At 37.4% G+C, this 22,973-nt stretch overlaps 1 protein-coding gene and 1 pseudogene across 1 annotated transcript in view; one reads left to right on the top strand and one right to left on the bottom strand.

The window, feature by feature from the left end:
• Positions 1 to 22,973, bottom strand: part of LOC111324144 (ATP-dependent translocase ABCB1) — a 31,129-nt gene that overhangs the window by 5,626 nt on the left and 2,530 nt on the right. Inside the window, exons 4-20 of the mRNA XM_022927642.2 lie at positions 22,485 to 22,656; positions 21,635 to 21,759; positions 17,236 to 17,352; positions 16,809 to 16,863; positions 16,260 to 16,373; positions 15,863 to 15,979; positions 13,919 to 14,044; positions 13,330 to 13,533; positions 12,688 to 12,858; positions 7,784 to 7,945; positions 7,155 to 7,227; positions 5,606 to 5,775; positions 4,268 to 4,450; positions 3,164 to 3,268; positions 2,718 to 2,795; positions 1,813 to 1,896; positions 301 to 510 (exon numbers count right to left, since the gene is read on the bottom strand). Of these exons, the coding sequence (XP_022783377.1) occupies positions 301 to 510; positions 1,813 to 1,896; positions 2,718 to 2,795; positions 3,164 to 3,268; positions 4,268 to 4,450; positions 5,606 to 5,775; positions 7,155 to 7,227; positions 7,784 to 7,945; positions 12,688 to 12,858; positions 13,330 to 13,533; positions 13,919 to 14,044; positions 15,863 to 15,979; positions 16,260 to 16,373; positions 16,809 to 16,863; positions 17,236 to 17,352; positions 21,635 to 21,759; positions 22,485 to 22,656 (2,266 nt within the window). The remainder of the gene's footprint in view (positions 1 to 300; positions 511 to 1,812; positions 1,897 to 2,717; positions 2,796 to 3,163; positions 3,269 to 4,267; positions 4,451 to 5,605; positions 5,776 to 7,154; positions 7,228 to 7,783; positions 7,946 to 12,687; positions 12,859 to 13,329; positions 13,534 to 13,918; positions 14,045 to 15,862; positions 15,980 to 16,259; positions 16,374 to 16,808; positions 16,864 to 17,235; positions 17,353 to 21,634; positions 21,760 to 22,484; positions 22,657 to 22,973) is intronic.
• Positions 8,149 to 9,882, top strand: LOC148723511 (sentrin-specific protease 2-like; annotated as a pseudogene).

Genomic DNA, 22,973 nt, shown 5'->3' with positions numbered 1-22,973 from the left:
TTTGGATTTGACCGTTCTGAACCAGTCAGTCATCGTCGTGGCCTATTTGCAAGTTTTCCAATAGTGCACTTCAATAGCTAATTCAAAAGAGTGTAAAACACTCTCTGTAAGGGATGAAATACTTCCAAAACTTTTTGTACGTTTTTCAGATGCTTTGTACATACATGTCTTTCACCTGGCAAATTTCACAGGCAGTTCAAAATTTAATGGGAAACCCAGAGGAAGACTGTGCTGACGTTACCATGACAACCACTTAGTAAACGCACCTATATGTTCCTTAAAAGGTAATCAAGATCTCACCTTGCCAGATTGAGCAAACTCATCTTCGCCATCATCAGAAACTTTACCTCCGACAAACACGCGCATCTGAATTGTACTGGCAACCACCAGTATTGGGATGAACGCTAGAACAACGAGTGTTAACTTCCACCCATTAACAAAAGCGTACACAAGGCAGGCAATAGCCGTACTCAAAGCCATCGCAACAGTGCCGAGCCGAGAACCTGCGGCCTGAAATCATATTGTATACGACACATTTAAAGGGCTCAACACTCAGTACCTTATTGCACAAACTGAAAGATCTCATTTTAAAACGCTGGAAATTGGTTGAGTTCTGACAATTCTTTGCAAAGCTACCAAAACTTGAGATCATAGTTACGTCTTAACGAGAATTGATTTCCTTTATCTCATTGTGCCCAATAGGATGGGATAGAGTGAGTTTACATAAAGAACCACGTCTAAAAATATTTGCTTCACCTGACGTCATTTAAAGTTAGAAAGCAAGAAGTAAGTCTGCAATGTCATAGTGATGAGAAGACAAATCAGCCACGCACAAGAGAAAAACAGTTTATAATCTCTTGCCATGCATGCATACGCCTTATCTCCAATGTCACTGGTCATAACTGAAAGCCTATAGAACACAACCATTTCCGCAAATAGTTCAAGGCCCAGTTGTTCAAAGGGCGGATAATGCTATCCAACAGATAAATCGCAATCCAGCGGTTGAGCGTTAACAAAATGCACTGCCGGAAATAGATTTATAGTTATCCAGCCTTAGAACAACCGGAGCCTGGTGTTCATAGTTTTCCGAGTTTATTAATGAATTATTACAAGGATGCACCCAATATGAGATGATAAAAAACCATGCAGGTGCGTAACGCCAAGTTGGTTATAATAATCTCATACTCGGCAGGCCTGGGTAACAGACTCGATTTGGTCAAAATGCACACGAAAATGTGTAGCAACTAGCCTTTGTCTGGTTGAAAAAGACCGGAAGACAAAAGCAACAACGAGCTTTCGCTAGACGCAAATGTTATCGCATCATGTAAACAAACCATGTAACCTTAAATATTTTCATACCGAATTTAGTTATTGTTTTGCACACATAGGATTAACATTTTCTTTTAGTTCTGTTGTTTGTTGAGTTAAAAGCTCGGCAAACACATGCCACTAACTATGTTCACAGCTCACTCACAGAAGTAAGTTAACACATCACTGACGAATTCAATGACAATACTTGTCGGAGCTAGGTTATGACCTCAGAGCTGGATTGCAAGCTTATAGCTTGGCTCCGTTCAGCCAGTCAGAAGGTTAGAAATTGAACAACTGTGCTCAAGATTTTATTTAATACTGTTATGCAGGGTACGTCTCTACAAGAACCTGGTTCAATCTTTACCGATCATATAATTATTTTCAAATTAAAAAGACCATTAAACCCCCCCCCCCCCCCTTTCCGGTTAGGCCAGTTAACACCAGTTATGTGATAATATCGAGAAAAAAAAAAAGAAAAAAACAAAATAGATGCATATTTACCCCTTTAACAGCTGAGGCATGTGTTCCCAATGCTGTGGTCAGTGCCCCAGTACTATGCAGTGGATCATCAAAGTACGACATATCCTGTTGAACAATAACAAGACCGATAAGTGAACTAAGGAGTGAACTTTAATCGGAGACAGAAGTTACATTAAAACCATCAAACAATATCCAATATAAGGTAGTCTTTGACTGCATGTACCTACTGTTGTATAGTTTTGGAGTATTGCAGTAAAAAAGCAAGGTGGTGTAAAGTGCAGACGGTTTAATGAACAGCTTTCGTCTACGCCAAACTTGTGACGAAAGGAGGACTTGGTTAGAGAAGGGTTTCCACACTGGTCTATTGAATGACGGGGAACAGGGAAGGTACATGTCTTAATGTGTATCAAATTTACTTCAATACAAAACTTCGTCAATTCGTACGCTCTGCGTACCTGGCGCTGTGGATATACCTTAAACCTCTCTCTGTTGTGATTACGAGTGTATCACGATAGCTCGCCATTTTAAAAACGGCGGGGGGGGGGGGGGGTTGGGGGAAGATTAACGAACTTAAACGACATCGTAACGTAGTGCCTACGGCTTTCCTTGCAGCAAGGTACAGTAGGCACAAAAAGTAATGCACCACCCATCCATTCCTGAGCTGGATTCTGTTTATTTTAACAGAAATTTAGAAAACAAAAAAATCTTCTAAACTTCTAAAATTTGTCTTGGAAACTGTTTGTTTGACAGAAATAAATGAGACTACTGTAACAGTTATCCTGTTCTTTTGCAAAACACAAAAATATCGAGCCACTGGGCTAGACTACTGAAGCAATAAAACTATCAAAGGAAGTGGTCCGTATTGTTTTTACTTGGTGAAATTTATCCCTTCTACTCACCCTTTATTACTCTACTAAATTACTGACCTGTCTTAGGATGGCCTCAAAAGCCATTTTTCTCAGGCGTAAAGTTAACAGTTCACCCGACTTGGCAAACATGAAACTCTAACAAAGTAAAAAGAATGACACTCATTACCTAGCAGTGACCTATATTTTTCTAACCTTAACTGCACCATAATGTCAAGTAAGTACAGTGTTGTGTAACATTTGCTGTATGAACAGTGTATTGCTCTCATCTGTACGTGAAGTTGACTAAAAAACTGGGCAACTGTAATTTGAAAAATTATTGCCACTTAAATTGCACAGATATAGGGCTTTTACAAATATATAAATATTGACGTTGTGTAGTACTAAACTACAGAAACTAGTTTGTTACAAAAAACTGGGAGAATTGCATTCTTGGAAGCATGTAGAAATAATGCAGTATTACATACATTCCTATAATAAAATCAAGCCATACTTATATCATTAACCTGTATAACATTTGCAACAAAACTTGCAACACCAATAGCAAGAAACATGAGTGACCAGAATTCCGACTGCTTCTTCATTTCACCTTTATCATGTAAAGTAAACACCTGAAAAGGAGCAGTATTAATAGTTTTAAAACTACTCACCCTTCTGAAAAAAACTGGCAACACAAATTATCAAAAATAAAGTTTCCTAATGGTAGGGAAGAGTAATTTGCATGTGCGAGCTTAATAATCTCCGAAAAAAAATTTTGCGATTGATTAAATATTTCCCGAGATGTGCCGCCTCAAAGTTACTCTTTTGGCCGCGCCCTTTTGACTTGGTCGGCTGTAAAATGGTGTTAAAATGCCTACTCGTTGCGTGGTCGCTGGTTGCTCTAATACACCAGATTCGTCTAAAAGCATATTCAAGGGAATGTAGGCACATCGATCGAAAGACATTGTTGCTGTGACGTCATGAGGGACTTTAGTTACCAGTAACTAAATTAATAATTAGCCGGCCAAATCAAAAGGGCGTGGCCAAAGGACGAACTTTGAGGCGGCATATCTCGGGAAATATTATTTTAATCAATCAAAAAAAATTTTTTTGGAGATTAATCCTGATAACGCAAAGAATCGAAATATATATAAACCTCTGAGAGTGAATAGGGACTTTAATGATAACAATAATAATTTAGCAATGGACATTCCACTGGGTGGCTCTTCTTGTCCACTGTTTCCAGATCGAATTGGAATTTCGATGTTAGTTCTTGCAGAAGGAAGAAAACCAGAGGACTCGGAGAAAAACCCTTAGAGCAACAGACGAGAACCAACAACAAACTCAACCCATACGTGACGCCAGGTCCAGGAATTGAACACGTGCACTGTTAAGGCTTTCTCCAGGGCTGGAAATCCTTGCATAACACCGCAGTTTAATTGATAAATATCAACAACATCTTCATCATCTTTAAATGGTCTATTTCAATAGACAAGGATATGAAAAACCACTTTGAAAATTATAAAATACAATTGTACTTTAAGAGGAGCAAGTGTGCACATTTTAGCAACAGTTGCCACTGTCATCAAAACTTGTTCCTTGCTAAGGCTTGCAGCCATTATAAAGCTTACCTCCAGAATTTCAGACAGAACCAATGCAAAGGCAAAAGGGAACAGTCCATTAATGGCCCCAGCCACACTTCCTAAAACCAAATATGGCCATTCCGTAGTGTTTAACTTTATAATACGCATAACAGGAGCTGGTTCCACTTCCTCCTCCACAATTTTCTCTTTATCATCTTTGTCATTCTTACCCTAAAATTTGTGAAAACAAAGTATAAATACTCAAGCAATTAAATGTATGCAACAAACATTAATTCTAGGAAAAAAAGAAACAATATTGCACTTATAAGATTACTCACAAAATTAATATGTCATAGCGAGGACTATGAGTCATAAAGTTTTCTCTGCTGCCATTCACAAATGAATGACAAATGAATGACCATTGTACATTTCTCCCTCTCAATCATCCCAGCAACAAATGCATTTAATCAGTCATTCAGAAGACTACCAACTACCAACTACCAACTACCAGGTACCAATAAAATTTCATGAGCTTCAGTATGTGCATTGGTCATTTTTTTTTTAATTTAAAAGACAAAATCTTAATAATTTGCAATGACCAAAGTTTCTACTCAGCTGGGAACTACTTAGCCTGCAGAGCTGGCAATCAAGTAAAGTTCGTCCATTTTTCGCGCAGTCTAATTTCCACCCAAACTTTACTAGAATGCCTGCTCTGCAGGCTAGGAACTACTTTTTTTCAATTTTCTTTTCATTATCAAGAAGTAAATGTATTTTGATTTGTTATCACCTGCTGTGTTAAAGCACATTATTTTCTTCAAAAAAAAAAAAAAAAAAGAAAACAACACTAAACTTCTGTTTAGGAAGGGATGACCCATAAAACCTGCAGATATTCTGCAGAATATGCATATTGAAATTTTCAGAAATGCTGATGACTGGCTACACATGAATTTCATGTTATTTCATGACATTTCATGAAAACAGTTTATCAAATCTCCTCAGAAGTGAAGTCACCAAGGCAACCAAGTCACAAGCAACCTCTTGGCACCCTTCAACACACCACACAGTTTGTGGAATGAATACTAGCCCAAAAGTTGGGGATGTGGGGAGGGTAAAGGGTGGAGGGGGGGGGGGGACAACAAGGCCAGCAAAGTAGCAAAGCACATGGCAATACCCCTGAAAACTAGGGCCCCTATCTCTACTGTGAAAGAACCCAACTGATGTGGTTTTAACTTGCCTCATTTTCCCTGTAAAAGAAATTAACTAATCTATTGTGAGGCCATACAATCAATTACTGATTCTTGTAATTTAATCATGTGATAACCTTGCATCCTCTTTCTCATGCAAAGCACATGAAGTTAGCCCATGAGTCAGCAAATTAACACATACCACAGACTTGGCAGAAGTTGGCCGATCAAATGCAGAACTGCCCCTCCTCTTAGCAGATAATCTTTGTGATGCTCTTCTTGAAAGCTTCCTCTCAAGCTCAGTGTCTTCATGCTCACTGTCACTTGACATATGGGACATGCTACGCATAAAGTTCACTGCTGCTGTCTGTTCTAAAAATCACAAAATAATCATAATATGGTGACTGAAGCTGCATGCATTCATACAATTGCCAAAATTGCAGAAATATTTCTTGATATCTTCATTCTACGACTAGTTGCTTTGTTCCATGGGATTAGATAGATAGATAGATAGAGAGTTTATTTGTAAAAAGCTTGCAGCCACTGAGCTGAATTGTGTAGTAAGTGTAAAATATAACTTATAATAAAATATAACTTATAATAGTAAGTCCTAAATAAATAATAATATCCTATAAACATATTGAAAGCTTGAACTGTTAAAATATATACAACGGCATCGATCTCATTTACAAAACTCACCGAGCACTAAAATTCATTAATACATGATCTTACTAAAAAACTATTTTTGAAACACTCGGTCCTACATTTGGGAATCGCAAAACACCTTTTGCACCGGAGATTATAACTCGACAGCACTGATGATTGAAGCATTTTATATGTAAGCGATGGGCCGGGTCATTAGCAATTGAGAGGAAGGTCTTTTTACATAAGCTAGCGATGTAGTCATTGATAGACAAAATATTTGAAAGCTCTAAGGCCTCTCTATAGGCCATGCCCGGGCAAATGATTGACAATGCCCGTTTCTCTACATTCTCTAGATCTTTCTTTAAATACAATAGTAGGGCATAGAAAAACGCAGGCGATGCGTAGGTCAAGACTGACCTTATACAAGATGTAAAAAAAAAAGAATTCATTCCTGCCTTGCGGCTTTGGCCCTTTTCAATTGTATTAGGAACTACATATGTTTAGAAGCTTTCTTTATAGTTTGATCAATGTGCTTATTCCATGTAATGCTGTTGGAGATCGTAACACCTAGTAATTTGGTGCTTTTGACACATTCTAGCTCTTGGTTATTTACTACTATAGGTGCAAGTTGTGGTTTGTTCTTTGCAAATGAAATCCTAAGCTCTTTACATTTTTCACTGTTTAGTTTTACTCTATTTTCAGATGACCACTGCACAACAGTACCTGCAATTAATTGGGAATTGCTACTGGCTCCTTTCACAATAATCTCCGATGTAGTTGTATCATCAACACACTTCCAGATATTGCCTGCATTATTAATTTCTAGTTCATTGATAAGGACCAAAAACAACCACGGGCCTAGTTTCGTCCCCTGGGGTACCCAGATGGCACTGATCCCCATTCGGAGTAACATCCCTCTGAGAGTTTGATTCTCTGGGAACGATCACTTAGAAAATCTATGATCCAATTGATTATTTCTATCGGCAGATCTATTTTGCATAACTTATTTAGTACTACAAGCGGCATTTATACTAGACAATTGTTTCAACGATAACATTTCGACACTCTATTATGTCTTTTTGCTTGAAGTCAGCTCTCAATCCTACCTTTCTCCTCAATATCCTCTGTTTTATTATTATCATAAACAATTTCTTCATAGTCTTCGTCCTTTTCAAAAGTCTATAAAATAGTAATAAATAATGCTAGAAAACCCATCAAAAAATTAATTGCATTACACTATCTCTTGACAACCTCTGAGATACATAATTCAGTTCCTACACATGGCCTTACCTTTCAGCTACAGGGTAGAACAATTTCTAGCACATTAGTTCTGGTGCTACTATGACCTTCTTTCAAACAAAATCATGAATATGTACAGTATAAATGACCAACTAGCACTGGGTAAAACATGTTTAAGGAGATCTTTCTAATTTATACTAATAGGTTTTCTAACTGTAGCTTACTTTCATACATTTACTTAATGGGTAATATAACTGAAAAGTAACACCAAGTTAACTTTAATTTTACTGCTCAATTATGTCCTGAATTTAGGGAGAATAAGGAACATTCTCTTTCTATAAAATACTTGTTCCTACAATTCACATCCTTTAAAAAGAATCCAGCTAATATGTAAATATACAGTCAGGTTAACATAATATGAGCCTTCTAGCAGTTACACACTAACTTTAAGCACTGCTGAACATGAAAGATCAGGAAGTAGAACTAAAATATGTACCTGTAGTGTGACAAGTTGGTGATAAACTCCATCAGTCTCCATGAGTTCATTATGGCTTCCTTTCTCGACCACCACACCATCCTGAATAGCAGCTATAACATCTGCATTCTGAACTGTTGACAGACGATGAGCAATCACAATGGTTGTTCGACCCTGACGAGCCTAGAAAAATAAGATAAATTATAGAATTTAATTAAAGTGACTATAATGAGAAAACATTTTAGTTATTAAAAGTATACGAGTTTAATCAATCAAATGTATAACAGGCCAATTCCACTGTCGCAGACATTACATTTAGACTCAGTTTTGAAACTTTAATTTGGCACAGACAAAGGATAAATAAGGTGTTGTCCAATTTTCCATTAATGAACATGTTTGTGCCTACTGACATAATTAATTGGGCTGTACAATTTTTCCATTTCATTGATTTCTGTGAAAAAAAAAAACAAAAAACAAAAAACACTGTTGAGGACGTTGTAAAGTGCATTAGCATTAAGTCAAAATTCCTGTGAAGTATCAGGGGTTTTTATGTGAACTGTTCCAAATATCTGCAGTTGAGTGATTGTGTGAACCAAAAAGCTTTACTTCATTTAAACTGACATTCACAGTTTTACCAGGCTTCTTGAACTTCAGCGTCGCGGACGTCACAACTCATGTTGTAGATTTTACATTGTGTAAATCATTGTTAAGTATAGAAGATAAATCCGCTATTCTGTATTGTTCTTGGTCACAACATGGTTTTTTTTACATGAAATACCACCTGCATTTGAGCATGCCCTTTGCATTCTGAGCCTGCAAACATCTACTGGTCCAATATAGGTTCCTTTCCTGGAAAATACATGTATACCTGAGCCTATTTTGAAATCTTAAGTCTCAAAAAATGCCTTTAACTGGAGCAGAAAGAAGCAAAAATCATAGAAGAAAACTCAAAGCAAATGTAGAGATTTATGAAGAATACAAAGAGAAAGACAGAGTTTGGAAAAGGGAAAGTAGAATGAAAGCTCCCAGTCCAAGGAAAGCTGCTGCAGAGAGAAGGAAATGTAGGGAAAGAGTGAGATTACACAGGCTAAGAAAAAAGTTGTCCACCTCACAAGATGCACTGAATTCCAAGTTCCTCCCTACAGAAGTCTACTGGCAGAGCGGATTGTTAGCAAAAGCATTGATTTTGAGGGTAATCCTGAATGCTAGTGACTTACACGAGTTGGAAAGGAAAGCCACAAATGATGAAGCAAAGTGGATTACATACTGTATTGTTGACTCATATTTACAGCTGGTTAAGACAACAAGTGCTGAAAAGGGCCTTTGCATTGAAGTTTTTGGGTGGGAAGAATTTGAAAAAGCAGTGAAAAAGAAACACCTGAAAGATTTTCTGAAAGGCAAGGTGACCTGTTAAGACAAGATGCAGTTTTCTTTCCCCACAATGATATTCAGAGCGAACAATGGTTCTTTGGAGTGATGTTTCCCCAGGAAATGTGCATTGTGGCACTTGACAGCCTGCTAGGGAAATTCATACAGCCAACTGTGTTAAAACGAGTGGAAAAGATGGTGTCACTTCTTGTGAAAGTTGATCGACATCAACTAGTGGTCTTTCTTTTCAAACAGGCCTGGTGAGATTCCACAACTGGACAATACCTATGACTGTGGTATTTTCACTTGTCTGTATGCAAGATGTTTGGCCACCAGATGCCAAATGATCCTTAAAACTGAAGTTCCCACATACAGGTAGACTGATGATCCAAGAATTGCACCAGAAAAGGCTGTGCCCAATTCCACCACCAACTATTCAACCAGGGGAATACTATGCAGTCGATTACATGACAAACTATTATTTTGGCAGAGTAATAGACAAAAATGACAGTTTTGTCCAATTCAAGTTCCTGCACACAGTCAGTGCAACTACTTATCATTGGCCTAGGCAAGACGATATGGACAGAGTCCACCTTTCAAATATTTTTGCTAGTCCTATTACTGTTCCTCACTTTATTAGTGGACCATTTGAAATTCCAGAGCAACCAGCTGTAGGGGTGGCGAATGGTAAATGCGAGACTTTGCGAGATGGCGAGACTAGCATTTTTCTTTGCGAGCCCGAGACATTTTGACTTTTTAGATTGCGAGACCGAGACTTCAAAGGGTTTTGAGTGCAAGTGCGAGCGCGAGACATTGAGAGTCTTAACTTGCGAGCCCCAAATTTGGTTGAGAGCTATGAGAATGAGCTAGAATGAGCCTGTACAAAAGTCTCACAAAGGATCCTTTTGTTATAAACCCTTGTATGAGACATCAGATCTGAAAATTTGTCAACGAGTCAATAAATTCCATTTTTTTCCTGGCCATGACCTAATTTCCGGTCAGGAGGTTGCGATTGGTCGTTTCCCTTTGACTTCTTTGACTGATGCACTGTTACTTATAATTCAAGTTGTCTGGAAGTTGTCAGAAAGAACGTGCAGCCGTGTTTGAATTCAGTTGAGGTGGAAGTGTTCAAACAATGGAGGAAACCGAAATGGGGCATAAGGTCTTCTTCTCATCGGAAGCAAAAGCACGAATCACGTAAGTACTCTATGAATGTTGGTATTTATGAATGTGCCGACAATTCGCTGTTAGTCTACCAGTAAAATTTCAATCCTGGCCTCGCAAAAACAACCATGCCACACTTGGCCAGACAAGTCGCGCGGTCCTATTACTGTAAGCTACTATAGCTAGCTATGAAAGATCTAGGCCGCAAGTCGCCCTGATGGTGGTTTTACCTGGGATTGTTTGCCTAAGATGGCAAAAGTTGGCAAAATAGGTCGAAATATTAAAACTACCATACACTTGATCGCTTTCCAGCGATCATGTCGAAAGAGGAAAATCAAAACCACCTGCTATGTATACAGGAAATGAGTAGTATAGTAACTTGTCTGTTTCACTAGGAATGCTTGTGCTTTTACACAGTTCCACAGGGGGCAAGAGATAAGTTCTCTGACTTTGTGGGTTCCATCATAAGCTATAGTGGGTCAGTGTGTGGGTTTCATGATTCCCCATTTTAGCCAGCTTCTGTGTACTAGCTTGAACTGGAAATTCGACTCTAACACTACGTTTCTGGCGCCAAAATGATGTTGCGGTAAGTTTTCTAGCTTTTTGTTGAATTCAGAGAATTTAGGAGAAGTTAGGATTGAGTTTTTCTCAGAAATTGAAAGTTGCTTTAATGAAATTCAATATCAAGTGACGAGAAGACGTCATTTAAAAAAAACCAACAAACGAATCGGGACTTCGAGACCCTTAGCCTTGCAAAAAATCGAGACTCCGAGACACCTTCATATAAAAAAATCAGACTGCAAGACACACATAACCGCTGAAAAAACGAGACTGCGAGACCCAGAGTTTTTGAAGGACCCCTAGCTGTGCAAAAACTCTTCAGAGTAATTAGGAAACATACAAGGGTTTAAGAGCTGTGAGAAATGACTATGTTCATCAGATTTTGGAAGAACCTCTTCTATTCTTGAAAGCTGTTGTTTGTTTCAAAATGTTTGTCAGGTGGAAATAGAGCATATCTAGAAGAACCTATGGACTTGTGGTGTAATATTTTGGCTTTTTTTAAACCATTTCAAGTGTTTTAACTTGTGTTCAAGAAGTGTAATGCCTGCAATGTAACGTCCGGAACAAAGTTTTGCTGCCATTATTTTGAAAATGTTGCAGTTTACTAGAGATTTCTTTTTACTAAAGTGTTTCTATTGGATATCTAGCTGTGTGACAAGAATGTCTTTAAAATCTTTCATATAGTTATCTTAGGAAAGAAAAAGGATTGTTTATTGTTTAAAGTGCACCGAAACCCAAAAATTTTTTTTTCGCTGAACGAAATAAGCATATTTTTTGGAGTATTTCTGTGCAAAATTTTTTTTATTTGCTCGAATCTTCAATTTTCTGTGCCCAGTCAAAGTACAGAAAATTGGCCGCCATCTTGCCCCACGACCAAGTTTAAAGAGGAATGGCTCTAGAGGGTAATGTGACGTCAAATCGAGAACACGAAAGTCTGTATTTCACACATTTTCACTTGTTTGGGAAGGTTGTAGTCAATATTGTCCAAAAATATGCCAACTAAGTGTGTTGTAGAAGGATGTGCGAAATTTGCAAGAGGGTATCGTGCTTCATACATTCCTCATACAACACACCTAGTCGGCATATTTCAGACAATATCGACGACAACCTTCCCAAACAAGTGAAAATGTGTGAAATGCAGACTTTCGTGTTCTCGATTTGACGTCACATTACCCGCTAGAGCCATTCCTCTTTAAACTCGGTCATGGGGCAAGATGGCAGCCGATTTTCCGTATTTTGACCGGGCACAGAAAATCAAAGATTTGAGCAAATAAAAAAATTTTTGAACAGAAATACTCCAAAAAATAAGTTTATTTTGTTAAGCTAAAAAAATTTTTGGGTTTAGGTGCACTTTAAGTGTTGTGGATGTTACATAACATCTGCGACGGAACTTGCCTTTGTTATATCTACTTTTAAAAAAAAGTTCAGGTGAAATTTATATCTCTTATGTATTTACTCCAGTAAAAGGATTTTTTCTGATACAAGTGTTTGCAGCCCTTCATATTCTTGAAGTTTGATGCAGCAGGTTAAAATGTAGCCTCTTGCCCATTGTCTGTCATAGAAAAAAATTAACACTTGCTTTGGAGACCCCCCCGAATATATGGTTATCACAAGGGAGCTGGAATTTATTTTTCTGTGTGCTGTAACCTGTCAGCATCGTAACACAGAGTATAATTTCAAGTCCAACTTGTTTTTTAAAAACCTGGACTCTGACACCACTCGCATGGAATTGCCCAACAGTAGTTTCTGTACGTGAAAATGACATGAAAGGATCTCTTGACAACCTTGGGAAAAGCAATTACATTTATGAATAAAAGGCATCAATGACTCACTTTATCCAAAGCAGCTTGAACAATTGATTCACTTTCGCTGTCCAGTGCTGATGTTGCTTCATCTAACAACAGAATCCTTGGATCTTTTACCAAAGCTCGTGCAATGGCAATACGCTGCTTCTGTCCTCCACTGAGTTGAGTTCCACGTTCCCCAACAAGAGTATCATAGCCCTGCAAAAATGAAAAGCAATCATAAATTTCATTAAATAAGAATTCTTACAAATTTACCTGCCAGGAGAACTGCAAGCTCAACTCTTCAGTGTTCAGTATCAGTGCAGGTCCACTGGGAATTTTGCAAGGTCATCATGATGGGTCTTTGAATTCTCATGGATTTATGCTGCAGATGTTTTTTTTTTTATGCAGGTTTGTGAAGTTTTGCAGTGTTTGTTTTGAAGTGTTGCCATCCCAACCTCCCTTCCCCCCCTCCCTCCCAAAATGATCCAATCAGTACTGATATGTGCCTGGGTTGTGCAAACTTGTTAGCTAAAGGGGGCAACAATCTATCTGGGGTTAGCTAGAAATAACAAAAAAACCCCAGGATATCCCATGCATCTACTACTCTTTTTTGACTGGGCAGCATATGTTACATTCGACTAACTTGCAAAGTGCTAGGTACTCTTTTGTGAAACAGTCTTCACTTACTTGTGGGAGTTTTTTAATGAAGTCATGGGCATTAGCCATCTTTGTTGCTCTTTCAACGTCATCTTGTGTCACACCATCTTTGCCATACCTGATGTTCTCTGCTATTGTGGTGGCAAAAAGAATTGGCTCTTGACTCACAATACCAATTTGTTCACGCAACCACTTCAGGTTCAAATTGCAAATGTTAAAGCCATCCACAGTTACCTTCATGATAAACAAAATAAAAATACATTTTTTGCCAATGAGCATCTGAATCACACTTCTCTTCTTAAATAGAGGCAGAGATTTTTGTCTGTTATTATACTTTGCTTTAGGGAACACTTCCCTCTCTTTTGGTTTTTAAGAGCAGCATGCCTAATAAAATGTTTTGTATCTCTAATTGCTGGCTTTATTACTCCCCTTTCAAGAGAGGATAAAGCATTTGTACAATTTTGCATAGAAAAACAAAATTTACCATCAAGTTTAAATCTGAAATTACTATTTCATTATGTGGTCTGATTAACAGGGTAGGCTAGACTCTGACAATGACTTCAGTTACACTGAGCAATTTCTTTTTGCTAAAAATCTTCTGAGAACCAGAATATCTCACCTCACCGCCAGTTGGGTCATAGAACCTCTGTAGAAGCTTAACAACTGTACTCTTTCCACAACCACTCTCACCCACCAACGCCACAGTCTGTCCACTTTCAACAGCAAGATCTAAACCATTTAAAGTCTGAAAAACAGTATTACCTGTTTATAAATCTCAGAGTCCCATTAATTTCCAACCTTAATGCAACATGGTCTTTGTTTTTTTTTTGAACTATCACTGGTCTTTTGTTTAAATAGTGCCTCTGATTGGTCAGTTATTTGTACCTTTACCAAGTTGTGAATAAAGGTAAGACAGACTGGCACTGATTTCCTATGTGGCTTTTGTGGTCACATCACACTATCAGCCTCAAATTGTATTTTTACCCTCACAAGTGTGTTGTAAGGGGTTTTCCTTTTCTTTGCAAAAGATCATCAGATGTTGTGTATAAATTGATTTCAGCAAGGGCTGATTGTGTATTTAGATGGATTGGGAGTTTGTGAATGCCATTTCTTAGTTTTGCCATCAATGTGTTTCTGCCAATGCATTACGTCAATGATCTCATTAACCCTTTCCTGCCTGTTTTTTATTATCAATGCTTTGGGAGGTTTTTAGTGAACACTGGTGTTGAGTTACACTTTGGCTTCTTCCACTTTTTCTGTCTTGTTTATGATGACTGTTGTTGTGTTGCTTTTTGAGGTTTATTAAAGCAGAGTTGTTTCTCAACTCTTTTAGAGCTGTGACCTCATCGCATCACAAATAATTTCTTGACTTGGATACAATGATCTCTCCAAGTAGCTCTCAATGGCAGTAGAAGGCTGAACCAGTGGCATCCAGTTTGATATAAGACAGATCTGGTTCTTTGTTTTGCCCATGAAAGGTGTATTGGAGGTGCATTCATCTTGAAAACAGATCTTACGAGAGTTGGCCTAATTTAACATAATATTATTGTTCGAAACTTTCCTCTTTGAAGGGTACAATTTCCAATTAAATATGGACTAAATTCAAAATACTGCAAGGATACTGTAAAATGACAAGTGGCAAATGTATTTACCCTAAAACAATTGACTATATATCCAAGATGGCTCTTGAGAGAGAAGATTTTAGGAGGTCACCTCATTTTCAGTAATTGAGGAATTTTCTTGTTACAGGAAATAGGTTGCATCAAGGTTGGACATGGGCCTTTAAAGTTTTACAATTGTGACCAAACCACAATTATATTGAAATGCCATGATAAATTTGTCATTTACCAAAAATAATAACAAGATTTCAAAGATAGACAGACTGTTGCACTTCTCTTACGTAGGTAATGTGGAGACTTATCATGACTACCTAAACCTTCAAAAATCACTTACACAAGTAGAGAGCTTAGGATGGATTGGAGAAATGCCTCTCCAAGTCAAACAAAGGCAGGGGTTTCATTAAGGGCCAGGCACCAGCCAAATTGACCGGTTGTGAGGAAGGCTTTGCCCACCTGATTTGACCATCTGGAGGAAAGTTTATCTTATAAAGAAGTTCAGTTCAAAGAGTTTTGCCCGCCTGTGAAAACCAGTTGCCCTCCTGCAGAAAACATTCATGAAACCCCTGCAAAGGTTTTATAAATTACAAATTAACTAAGATGTCTTTCAGTAAAACTCAAATTTAGCACTTAAATTCATACTCCTTCTAGAAACAAGCAAAATTTAGTTTCATATACTTTTTTAAGTCCATCTCTTAGGGAATAATGAGAGGGCCATAAAGTTCCCATGCTGTGTACAATTGAAATTATTCAACCAAAGAAAAAATGGCGGTGTTGTCAAAAAAAAAAAACAACAACAACAACAACCACAATATAAAAAACAAAACAAGTGAAAACACTGCTACACAGACTTCTTGATTAAAGCAGTTTTCTCTAGCCTTGCTATTGCATAATCGAGTACACAAACTAATTTTACCAGAAGAATTGTCCAAATACAGGTAACTGACCTTTATGTCTGGTCTCGATGGATAGGAAAATTCAATGTTATTGAAATGTATGTTTCCCTTGAAAGAACTGTGATCTAGCACTTCACCATCAGTAGAACTTGAGTCAATTGGAGGAATCTTCATTGCATTAAACAAAAGTGGAGTGAAAAATTAATAAAATTTTTTTTTGTGCACAAAATTTTAAAACTAAAGACATATTAGGTAGACATGTTGCCAAGCACCAACTGGGTAAAGCATGATGTATCAGACCAGTAAAAGTCTTATGGTGGCATATCAAATGGTTGGACAAAAACTCGAATTATGAGTGCCTAGTTGAAAATTAACTTTAATGGAGTTGCATTTGTACAGCTTTATTCTTTGCAGTTACAATTTTGTTATACTGTAAATGGCTATTTACCCTGTCAATAACAAGGAAAACTTTATAAGCTGCTCCTTGTGCTGTTGCTATGGATTCAAAGTTTGGACCAGCCTGACCAAGCTGCATTGCTCCAAACATAACTGAGAAGAACACCTAGACATGCAAACACAAAAACAGAGGATAATGCTATCCTACATGCACTAACCCAATAACCTAAGGGAAGAAATAGTTCCAAACAATATTGCAATATGGTAAGTTTAAGATGTGCTGGGATTCAAAGAAAAAAAAAGCTACAGGGCTCCAAGACTAGATCATGAACAAAAGGCATCTCCACCATGAACATTTTCCATGACTCTGGACTTCAGCATACATGTCTACTTATCTATTTGCCACAAAGAGTTCTTTAAATACTTTACTAACCATCAATACAGTAAAAAGAAAGACAAATGTTACGGTATTTAACTTAAGAGAAGAAATAATCAAAAGGTTTGGTCCAGATATACTTAAAGGAGTCCTTTACACTCCTTATTTTTAATAGCAATAGTAGTAATTATTTGAATGTATGGTATCAAACAAAATGCTTCCTACAATGAGCAGGTCTCCCCCATTCATTTCTTCATCAATGATTAACTTTGCACCATACCTACAGAACAATCATACGTCACATTTAATTAGGAAGATAGTAATCATTTTTGGAAGGATCATTACCTCATTGTAGCAGTAAACACAAGTCACGTGACCCTACACTGGAAATGGGTACTTAGGTGAATGCACAGGCACGGGAAAGAGACATACCAAAATATAGACAGTAAGTAACACAACACTGTGTAGCCTCTGAGCTACATGTCCAATGACATGACCATTGAAAATTTACTGTTGTTTTTCCTTGGGTTTTTGTTTTGTTTTGTTTTGTTTTTTTAACTAATGGAAATTAATTTCAAAGTTGTTTTAAAAATTTCACCTGTGTGCAGAAATTATTCAGATCCCTGGTTACATTTTTTTTTTTTGTACGTACCAAAAAGCTAAGGCATAACTGCCAAACATGATGACTTGAAAAAAGCCCAAGCCAAAACCAGACATAAGACCTTTCTTAGTGCCAAAGTCTCTAGCTTCTCCCAAGTGGGATGAATATCTATGACAGGAAAAAAAGAAATGAACTTTACATCATTTTACAAGTGGACATAGATCGACTACTCTCTTCTAACTTCCACTTGGCAGAAGTGAGATAACTTGTTGATAATAAATGTACGCCTACATGTATAATTTACAGATCAACTCATTGATTTTGTCTTTTTTGGTGGTAAAATATTATTTAAAATTGGGATCAACAAGGTTTGGGAAGGAGAGTCTTTGAATACTGAAATTTAAATAAATACAGTTTATCCCTGTCAAATTGTACACAAACATCATCACATAGTCTTAATTTCAGCCCATTATTCACCCAACAGTAAAACTTACTGTTCTCAAACCTCAGCTATCAGACTATTAACATTTTGACTGATTCTTAGCTATCAGTTCAGTCTCAAACATGAACAAAATAAGCAAAAGCTTCAGGTGGTAGTCAGTGGACTTACCAAAAAAAGTTAACTGCAATATAAGGAAGGAGTGACAGTTATGGAGTGATAGATGGAAAGAGTAAATTTTGGGTCATAACTTACAACAACAACTGGGAAGTGGCTTTCAGCCATTTTGCCAGTTAAAATTGAGCTATGATCTGTGAACAGTGAATGTGTTTCAAGAGGGTATAAATTAAGAATGAAAATTGAAACTAAATAAAAACATTTCACAAGAAACTAGCAACAATGCAGTTAAATAAACAGATTCTCAATCCAGCAAACACTTCAATCATTTTAACAATCTTGTTGCTCCATTCAAATTCAGTTTTATTAGCAATTTGCATTTCAATTCCCAAACTTTGAGCTGGACAAAAAACTTTCAGCTAAACATTTATATCAAACTAAAAAGCAACTTGTTAGCCATCATTCTACACTGAATAAGCTACTTAAACTTACCGTAACTGAAAAGCGTACCTGCCAAAGACATTAATTTGCTACATGTATCATATAGTGTGTATTGTAACAAAACAAACACAGGGCTCGACATTAACGGCTCCCCACTTGCCCGGGGCAACTAAGTTTCAGATCCTAGTTGCCCAATTGGGCAACTGAAAATTTTTGTGAAAGTTGTAGGTTATCATGAAAAACTCAAAATATTTATTCCAGCAATTAATAAATTAAAAGAAATGAGGTGCGGCATATCCTTTAAAAAAGTACTTCCGTGTGCGTTTCTCAGCTCGCTCTTTTTTTCTTTCCCATGTTAACCGAAGTGTGAAAAAGTTGTCTAGACAAAATTAATCGTCTAGAGAAACTATCACGTTTGTCAGATGGGTCAGTTTGTGTTAGCACCTTCAAAATGTTAGATTTTGTGCATTGCGTACTTTAAAATTCTGTTCAATAGTTTATTGTATCACATATCTGGTGTTATTCTTTGAGTCAAAATGCAGAACTGAAGTCTTCAAGCATGAAACATGTCAGTTTGTCTAGACATGTCTAGACAATTCATTACAGCACATGGTTGTACACGTGCATTTTAAAAGGAAACAAATAACTTAACGTGGAGATTTCAATCGCAAACGAAAAAATTACTATGAGTTCACACCTATTTCGATTTGGCTTTACAATTAGGAGCAATTGTTCAGATGGTGAACCAAGCAATAAACGAAAAAAAGATGCAGAAGGAAGTATTCAAGCAGGTGAATCTTCAACACAGCCGGAAGGCTCTGACAAGGCTACTTCTTCAAGTTCACATGAGTGTAAGAGGACAAGGAAGTTTTTAGAAAGCTGGAAAAAAGATTATTCCTAGATGGAACACGATGACATAAAAAAGGAAATGTTCTGTTCAGTGTGTAGAAAATACCCCACAGTTGCAGATCACACAGGCTCGTTTTTTCTTGGTACGCAGAGCTTTAGACTTCAGAACATACAAGTACATAGTAAGTCTCAGGCACACTGGAAATGTTTTGAGGCAGACAAGGCAGCAAAAAATCCAGAAACCGGAATAGTAAAGAATATCTGCAACATGAATGAACAATTACAAGAGAAAATGTTGAAGCTATTTAACACAGCATATTACTTAGCAATCAAAGAGCATCCAATGGGCGATTTAGCATCTCTCTGTAAGCTGCATATCAAAAACTCAGTAGATCTCGGGGATTTCTACTTAAATGACAAATGATGCAAAGACTTCCTGGAGAGTATCAGTGCTGTACAACATTCAGCAATAAAGGAAACCTTGAATAGTAAACAACCATGGTTCTTGTCATTGATGGCAGATGGAGGCACTGATGTCAGCACCAAGGAGCTGGAGCTAATCTATGTGAGGTATCTGGATCAGGGTTCTGTTGTAAACAAGTTTCTAAAAGTGCATAAATTACAGGATGCCACAGCCGATGGGATCATTTCCACAATTGGGCAAGCTATCAAACAAACAAGAGTCAAGGACTGGAAACAGGCTCTAGTTCACATGGGTACCGATGGCGCATCTGTTTATACTGGAAGACACAACGGCATTGATCCAAAGTTAACTCAAGAGATATATGTTAGATTTCATAGAAGTGTTGTCTAAGGTTAGCTTACTGTTCCAGCATAATGACATAACCCTGGCAGCTGCTAAGGATGGCTTGGAAGTCGCACTGATTGGACTTAAAGCAATGGTAGCTCGACCTGCATGCAAGTTTTCAGAGTTTCTAAATGCCACTGGGAATGACCAACCACACAAGGGCATTGAACTCAGAAGCAGGCCTGATGACCTAGAGAGACTGGTAGAGAAACAACAGCATCTTGCCGCCAGTATTGAAGAGTATCTTGATGGAAGATTTGAAAGCCTAGTGGACAATCCAGCCAGGCACGTAGCATCCTCTACGCATATATGCACGTGCATACTTGAAGTGACCAGAAAAATTTGAAAACAATCTTGTGTTTGCACCAAGTTTGCTCAAAATAAGGGAAAGACGCTTTGTTCTTTGCTTGTATTCACACAACTATTTCAAACAAGAAATAAAGAACGCAGTATTTTTCGCTCAGTTTACTTAGGTTTCTAGATCATATGTACTTGTGCATACTTGAAAAAATGACCACGCTATGCGCCTGCCAGCTCTCTCTGCTGCTGAAATATTTTACTTAAAAAACTGGCCTCAAAACAACACTGAGCTGGCAACATATGGGGAAGACCAAATAGAAATCTTAAAGACCCACTACCAGCCCCTGCTGCAGCTAAACAACTGTAATCTTAATGCTCTCTCAGATGAATGGGTGGAACTGAAAGCAGTTGTCAGTAAAAACCATGGCTATAGAAACATGAAACAATGCCTTGTGGGAAAAAGTGCTTGCCGACCATCAGTTGAGGCTCCAAAATATCCTAATGCTAGTGGAGATCATCCTTATCCTGCCAGTCAGCACTGTGTGTTGTGAATGTGGCTCCTCTTGTGTAAAACGAATCAAAAGTAACTTGAGGAGCACTCTCACCACTGAAACCCTTGATGTTTTGGTGTGCATTTCCCTCAATGGAAGATCTCTGGAGGAGTTTGACCCCATGCCAGCTGTAAAGCACTGGTGGGAGACAGGGGAGAGAGCCAGAAGGCCTGGATTTAGGCCACACTAAACACTTGGTTGATATCGTTAATAACTTATTCTGATGTATGCACACTAAACTTAAATGTGAACAAATTTCGTTTAGAGTATTATCTTCCTTTATCCCCTAGTAACTTAGAATAAACATAAAAGAAAGTTAATAAAAAGGTTCCTGTTTTGCTGATAAAGCTTTATTTAATTTGTTTGTACCGAATGTTTTGGGCAACTAAAATTCTTCCTCGGGCAACTAGATTGTAAGGGTTTGTTGCCTGAAAGACAACAAACTTAAAAAGTTAATGTCAACCCCTGAAACACAAAATATTATTTAAAAGATAATTAACTTGTACATTTAAAGTTCTGTTGTTCACTGCTTAGAAAAAGTATCTTAGAAGTCCCCATTGTCATCAAAACTGCCAAAGATCTGCTCATCAAGGAAATGCATTTGATTACCATAGTGTTTGATGCTTGTTGAGAACCTTAGAACTTACGAGTGACACTGATTATATATATGGGAGGCTTCTAATGAATTCATGCACAAAAAAAAGGTTCCCAGTGAGCTATGTTTGCCTCAATCAATCAGCAAGAAAACAATTAATCAAGGAACAAAGGAATCAAGTGATCGATGAGTGATCATGAAGCAATCAAAAAATTACTTCATCACTTAATTTACTTATTAACCAATTAATTATTAATAAACAATAATTAATTCAGCTTCATTCAAACCTATTTTCATTTTGCTTTCTTTCATTTTTTCTACATATAGTGTTGAACAAGGTGTATTTGTACCTTTCAATTTCTTTCCTCTCTCCTCCAAAGGCGGCAACAGTTCGAATTGATGATAGTACTTCTTCTGCTATGCTGCCAGCTTTAGCATAAGCATCAAGCTCCTTGGTTGTAATCGAAGACAACATCTGCAACAGTTCAGGAGTCAATAAAGAGGCTACTGAGGCACTCCACCACAAGTAATTTGACATCTACTAGGTAGAGGATCAGTAAAACTAAAAATATTTGTGTCTAGTTGCTCTATTCGTCAACAAACACAAACTTATAGTCTAAGTACACAAATTCTTGTTAGTCAATTACTTTTATTTAAGTGGTGGCCAGGTCCTTAAGGGGCCATTTTGCTCAATGATAACTTCAAGAATGAAGTTTTAATTCATTTTCTCCTTTGCTATCAGTCTCAAGGCCATCTCACTGTCCTCTAGTTCAGGCAATTCACCTGTGGAGTTGTCATTATGAGAGATTGTCATCTCCACCATCTCCTCCAGAATTTAGAGATTATGGGAAGGGAAAACAGGCATATGAGCCTATGGCCCAGGTGGCTTTCAAAAGTCATGGGCCATTTCTATGAAGTATAATTGCTGTATCTTATATTGGAAGATACATCATACTGCATATTTTGACCTTGAGTTCAAAAAGTTTGGCTGAGTACATTAGCTTCTACTGCTCACGTTGTTCAATACGAGTGAAAAGTTGTTGAATTATGTGGAAGATGAGGTATGGACTACAAACAGCTCAAGCAGCCAAGTAAAATAAAGAAATCTGTCTAATTTCGTAACTATTGCCCTTTATCAGAAAGGAAAGTTTGTTTGCAAACACAATAATTAGTTTATAGACAATAAACATTTACATGTACCTTTGCCATAAGTCCACCTGCTATAACCAGAAGAGGACTGACAGCAATTATTACTAGGGTTAGTTTCCACCCATATACAAATCCCATGATGAAGCCAACAAGAACTATTGTGATAGCTTGAAGGAACATGCCAATTTTCTGACCAATGCCATCATTTACTTTGTCAAGGTCCCTGCAAAATTGGTGATAGTGAGAATTATGATATATCTCCCATCTGTTATCTACTGATGCCAACTTCCCTCTACACTCAGGACTTAATATGAAAATTATTTTGCAATTTTCTATTGTAAGCAATAATTCTTTGAAATTTGTTTTAATTTCTAACAAGTTTTTATAATTTAAATTCATGTTGTTTGCAAAATGTATGCAGCAAGAATCATGATATCCTCCCATAACCTCTGCATCCTCCCAGTTAACATGGCAACCCCAACTAACACAATAAATTACTCACAAAGTCACAAGAATTAAAGTAATCCTATTGTGATATTG

The sequence above is a fragment of the Stylophora pistillata genome, chromosome 9 (genome assembly GCF_964205215.1).
Source record: "Stylophora pistillata chromosome 9, jaStyPist1.2, whole genome shotgun sequence".
NCBI lineage: Eukaryota > Metazoa > Cnidaria > Anthozoa > Scleractinia > Pocilloporidae > Stylophora > Stylophora pistillata.
This window is presented reverse-complemented; position numbering and strand designations above follow the sequence as displayed.